General features: G+C 51.4%; 1 protein-coding gene across 1 annotated transcript; it reads right to left on the bottom strand.

Moving 5' to 3' along the window:
- Positions 1 to 392: 392 nt before the first annotated feature.
- FRAT2 (FRAT regulator of WNT signaling pathway 2) lies at positions 393 to 2925 on the bottom strand. The gene has a single exon (XM_049645496.1). It carries the CDS (start codon positions 2496 to 2498, stop codon positions 1791 to 1793), a length of 708 nt encoding a protein of 235 aa, XP_049501453.1. The 5' UTR covers positions 2499 to 2925; the 3' UTR covers positions 393 to 1790.
- Positions 2926 to 6257: the final 3332 nt, after the last annotated feature.

Raw genomic sequence — 6257 nt, forward strand, 5'->3', positions numbered from 1 at the left:
GGAAGAAACAGGCTGGCTTTGCCTGTGCCCTCCCATTTTTCACACACACAAAAATCCAGATGAAAATCACCCCACCTCCACCGCTCTCCAGACACATCAAGTCTCTTGGCCTCTGCCCTCCCGCCTAGAGAGCATTTCTGGAATATGTTCTTATTCCACAGAGGGAATGGAAGCCCATCTAGCAGGTTTTAAAAATCTGGACTTAATTTGCTGATTTCGGTTAACATCAACCCAGAAACAATGAAGTCCTGCAGCTCTACCAGTATTCTACACTGAGCAGAGATGGCTCCAACCCGTTGCCCAGGTCCCCCCAAGTACACTCACCCTTCATTACTAAGATATCCCCTATGTGTTTTTCTTTCCCCCACCTTCCACCAAAAAGCCAAACATGCTCCAAAACAAAAACCAAATTTATTCAGCAGACATTTTAATTAAGAAATCCTATAAATCAGGACCACCACAATTTCAGACACTCCGGTGCGAAGTGTACGTCAACAGCTACATCTGGAGGATGAACGAGCCATTGAAACTGTTTTTAAAATGTTTAGCTACCTTAAAGTTTGGGGGTGGCACTTTCCTTAAAGTGCCGTCAAGTTTCACAAGGGTAAAGCCGGCGGGTTCTCCTCTCGGAGAGTCACATTTTAAACACGGTTTCAGTCGCTCACAAGAAGAGCTAGTGACAGAAGAAGGCTGTGAGGGATGAGGACCCACAAAGGCTCAGGCCCATGGCCCCACAGACGGCCAGAACATAGCAGAAAAACATCCAGGGTCTCATCTATCCCATGCAGACACCAGAAAGGGTGAAATAACAAAGTCTGGCTGGGAGGACAGGGGAGACTGTTTATGACTTTCTGAGAAAGCTCAAGGCTAGGCCAAGAGTGGCCTCAGGGAAAGAGGAGGAGGAGTTCTGGAAAGAGGAAAGCACAGAAAAATAACTCTCCCCACAGGTCCCTCTCTGCTTCTGTGTGTCCTCGGGAGACTCCAAAAGGTAGCAAAGCACAGACAGGGCTCTTCTTGGGGCAAGAGAAAGAAAAGACCCAGGGATGAATTTAGTTCTCCCAGGAACCCCACAGCCTTCTGCCAGAGAGCAAACTGTGACCTTGAACCACAGGTGGCAAGGTCAAGTCAGTTAAAAGTCCACATTCAACTCCAACTGGCGCCACCTTCAAAATTCTTCAGCTCCCTCTAACCCCCTAACTGGAGTTCACATCTCCCACCTCCACCAAACACCAGTTGGGTGGGGAAAAGGGGGTGATGGCAACCCAACCACCACCAAGCTTTTACATTCTTCTTCCCTCTGGAATTTCTTTGCACAGCAATTGTAGCACCATTTCCACTAAGCTCTTCCACCAGAAAATAAAATGTTTGCGTGTCATTAGTTTTCAAGTATTGTTAATAAAGCCCAGGCGATACCCGCCCCTCAGAACCCTGTCTTTAAACAATCGAAGCACATGACGCCCCCAAGGCTTAAGTCAGGTACAAGTCGATGCCAGTAGCTGCCATAGTTCTCCCAGTTTTATCCCAGGTCATTGGCCCCGAGGTGGCAGAGAAAACTCTCACGCGGCACCTATGCGCCCTGGCCCGTGCATTTCTCCAGGCTCCTGTTCTCCGACAGCCTCGCTGGGGCCGGTAACTTCTTTCTCGCCTTGAGGTCTCTCCCCACGCGTCTCTCCGCAGCCTGGGCGGTCGCTCCCAGGACCGCAACGGCGGCTTCAGCTCTCGGTCGGTGAGGGTAGGACGCTGTTGGGTCTGCGAAGCGGTGTCCTCTTCCTCCTCCAGGGGCCCCCGGGTCAGTGCAAAGCGCCAGAAGGCTGCAGGGAGACAGGGTCCGGTCCGCTGCGGCCGCCTCCCGGCCCAGCGGCGCCCACTGGGCTCGTGGCTGCAACGGCAGCGACGGCTCGCTGAAGTCTTCGCACGGCCTCCTTGATGAGGTTCCCCGAGAGCACCAGCTGCTGCAGGAGCCGGTGCGGGTCGTCTTCGCGGGCGCGCGTCCCAGTTGGGGGCCATCGTCGCTGCTGCAGGCGGCGGGAGGCGGTGGCGCCCCGCAGCCAACCTCGCCGGCACGGCCCAGGCAGAGCGCTGGGGCCTGCGGCGAGCTCGGCCACGAAGTAGGGCGCAGCCCGGCCCCGCACGCGGCCGCGGTCCCCGAGGGCGCAGCGCAGGGCCCCCGGGGGCGCCGGGCCCACCGCCTCGGCCGGCGCGGGCGGCAGAAGCAGTGGCAGCGCAGGGGGCCGGGCCTTGTCCGCCCGCACGGCCGCCGGGGGCCGCGGGGGCTGCAGCGGCGGCCCCGGGGGCGCGCACGGGGAGGCCGGGCTGTCCTGAGCCGCGTCCAGCTGCAGCGCCTCGCCGATCTGGGCCACCAGCAGGTCCACCTCGCCCGAGCCGCCCAGCGTCACCGACTGCTCCAGCAGGAGGAAGCTGTCCTCCTCCTCCTCCTCCTCCGCCTCCCCCTCCGCTTCCTCGCCGGCTTCCTCTTCCTCCTCCCTCCGACACGGCATGGCCCCCCGCCCGGGCACACGGAGCTCGGCGGCCGGCTCTGGCGGCTCGGCGGCCCGCCGGGCTCGATGGGCCGCGGCGGAGCGGGGAGCGGTGCTGAGGCCGAAGCGGGAGCGGGGCCCGGGCCCGGGGCCGGGGCCGGGGCGGACACGGAAGCGGGAAGCCGCCAGGCACTCGCGCCGCGCGCCTGCAGCCGCGGGAGCCGGAATCCTACCGGCTCGGGTTGATTTGTAAACAATGGGTGACGTCGCCGCCGGGCCCTACCACCGCGCCAGGACGCGGGGGGGGGGGGAGACGTGCGACCAGGGGACGGGTTACTGGTCGTCGCGGGCAGCGCAGGGTCGCGGCCGGAGCTTTCTGGTGTTTGCTCTCGGTACCTACCTAGGAGGGGCTCTGGATCGTTGGGAGAGCTGCGTCCTTTTTCCGTCCGGTAAGCAACACGAGAAAATGAAGACTCGGAGGTGGTCTGGGTTGGTTTCTCCCACTCGCGGACACACCCACCCACACACCCCACCCCTCCTCCTCGGACGTTTCCTCGCTCCCCACGTGTCAGCAACGCTTGGGCCCGCCCTGCTCCTCCCCCGCGCACCCGCAGTCACCAGGACCTGGTGTAGTGGGGGAGGGGCGGGTTTCGCCGACAGTCCCGGTTCGCAGAGCTGGAGGTGGGGAAAGGAGGGGGAATTGGGGTGCGGCGGCGACCTTGCTAAGAAGAGCGGGATCGTCTCGGGGTAGGGCCTCTGAGACTTCCTCTCCGTCTTGTCCTCAAGTCCCCAGGGAACTTGGGAGAGAAGGACACGCCACCGCATGGCTAAAGAAAAGTTGATTTCGTTCATTAAAAAAAAATTTTAAAAGGTCAAATAGAAATATAGGACGGTGGAAAAAACCTCTCTCAATCATAGGACTCAAACATGTTCACGTTAAAAAAGAATGTTTTCTCTCCAGCCTTTTTCTAGCGAAGTGTATTTTACAAACAGCCACACATACAACGCACGCGCTTTTCCACTTCTCATTACACCATAAATGGTGTTCGTGTTATTGCATGCACTTTGAAAACCTATAATGATTTCATAAGTTCTCATCAAGTGTTTGTTCCATAAATTATTTAACAATTCCTTTAGCGTTTGCTGTTTACCAAATTTCACCACTGTAAGTGCGTGACTAACATTTCTTTGCGTAAAACTTTTTCCATATTGATGATTCTTTCCTAAGACCGTATTCCCAGGAGTGGAATATTAGGTCAAATTATATTTTAAGGTTTCTGATAAACGTGGCAAACTGCTTTACAAGGGTTGAGTACATTTACTCTCCCGTCATTAGTGTTGAGTATTAAAAGTTAAAAAAAATTTTTTTTTCTGATTTCATAGGTGAGATTGACATCTCCTTTGTGTTTTCATATCTTTGATTTTTACTTAGGTAGAGCAGTTTTCTAAATGTTTGTTAACCAACTGTACTTCCTTTTTTTGTGAATTGTGTTTCCTAGGAAGTTTTTCATCTTGAGCTTTTCTTAGTATTTGTGTGACTTCTACGTAAGTTTAGTTAACCCTTTTCTTCCACATTTTGCTCTATTTCTTCAGGTTTTTTTGGCCCTTTACAGTCATGTTTTGGTGACTAAAACTTAACGAATTTTAATGCCCCCAAATCTACAAAATCCCTTTCCTTGAGACTTTTAACACAATGCTAAATTTAGTCTTCTTGTCTCCAGCAAGTTATTCAATATCGAGTTCTATTTTCCTTAGTGGGTTTTTTTTTTTTTTTTAATGCCTTGTTTGTTTGTTGTTATTTTCAAATCCATCTGGGATTAATTTTGGTCAGTGGTGTAGGGAGACAATATGAAATGATTTTTTTTCCCCCCAGAGGGTTTGCCAGTCAGGGCTATATATCTTCATTAGGACAGAGGCGTGGGGACAGTGTGAACAAATCGCTCTGTCCTGGTGAACTCCTAGCTGCTGGTTAAGCTGCTGGGTGTGAGGACTGGGTGGGGCTGGGAATATTTTGATCTGTCTGTTGTGTGGAATTAAAAGAACCCTGCACAGGTTGTACAAAGATCTAGATTGAAGTCTCTCGTTCCTGCCACATCCTGGGTGTGTGGCTCCTGGCAAATCAGTTTACAAGTGTTTTCACTTGTAAAATGGAAAAAATAATCCCTGCCCTGCCTCCCTCTGAGGATTGTTTTCAGGATCAAATGAGATAATGGGAACAGGCTTTGTCAGGCATTACACAAATGTAATGTGGGATTAGGTCCAGTGATTTACTAACAGAGGCCTGGCTCAGGTCCCGTGAATCCCCCAGGGAAACAGCTAATATATTAATGATAAATGCTCCCCCTTGCAGCCCACTAAGTCAAATGTACCCTGAAGGCATTACTTCCTTGAATTTACCCTTGAATTTTGCCTCCTGTCTACCCTGACCTGCACGTATTTGAAGCCTTTTGAAGTCAGCCCGGAGGCTCCCAAGTCCCCAGGTATGTCACCGCAGCTAGTTTTGCAGGTTTTGGTGACAGATCCTTTCCCAACTGGCAGCCGTCCTCCTCCGTCTCTGTGGAGGGCTCTTCGCACACTTACTGATGAGGCTCGGAAACCATTCCCCCAAAGAGAGCGATTCTCATTTTCATTCTGATGCTACTTACTGGAGTATTTCAATGGGAATAAAAACTAGGGGAGGGCTTAAGGATTTCACTAGAGTTAAATGGTAATTTTTTTTTTCTCCTCTCTGTAAGATGATGCCTGCCTGTAAGTAGAGAAAAGCAGTTTTATGCTCCATTGAGTTTAAACATTAATGGGGCTGGTGTAGCTATTGTCTCTAACCCAGCATCCCTGGAAGTCGTTTTTTGTCTTCTTGTCAGGGTAATTCCCATAGTGTTCTTAGCACTATAGGAAATGGAGCTTTGAGATGACATTCTTTTAAAAATCTTCCCTTTGTAATGTTGCTTTTGTGTGGAGATTGCTATGTAAATATGCTGGAGCTTGGATATTATACTCTTCATTATAGAGATGAATTCATTAGGGAAGACCAACTCCATTTTCTGGGGGCACTTCTCTGGGGAGCTCTGAGAAAAGGAAGCGCTGTGCTGGACTAGTGGGAGGCAGAGAAACGCCCTGGATTAGGAGTCAAAATACAAGATGCTAGAGAGGCTCAGATGCAATTAAAAGTAACAAGAGGGCATCAAGGAGGGACTGGGGAGGACCCTGCGTTGGGTATGCTGGCTGCCGGCCTGGAGAGATGCTCACGGAGGGTATTCAGAACCACCGTGGGAGGACACAGAAGTCAAGGGTTTTCTGCATTGGTCTAGACCACACTGAAATCTCTCCCAAGGAACTGTTTTCCACATGGATTTTGCTTTCAGTTACATGCATTCAGAGACACCAGCTGGGGTGAAGAGGGATGAACACTGGGTTTATATTTCCACCTGGATCCAGAAGCTTCATCCTTCTGTGCCTCAGATTCTGAATGTGTAAAGTGGGGGATGATCCCTTCTGTACAAAAGTATTATGTTGTATGAGAACATGTATGGGAAGGCTTAGCACATGGGCCCGTAGGAATGACATTGGAATTAAACTATGGGGACAGAAATCATCTCAGGGGTACTCAAATTACAAATAAGGCAATTCTATGCTGTGGCCCATCAGCAGACCCATGGATAAACTGTGACATGGCCAGACAATGGAATATTACTCAGCCATGAAAAGGCTATGATATGCTACATTATGCTAAGTGAAAGAAGTCAGACACAGAAGGTCACTGTATGAAACATCCAGAATAGT

Source organism: Panthera uncia, chromosome D2 (genome assembly GCF_023721935.1).
Source record: "Panthera uncia isolate 11264 chromosome D2, Puncia_PCG_1.0, whole genome shotgun sequence".
Taxonomy (NCBI): domain Eukaryota; kingdom Metazoa; phylum Chordata; class Mammalia; order Carnivora; family Felidae; genus Panthera; species Panthera uncia.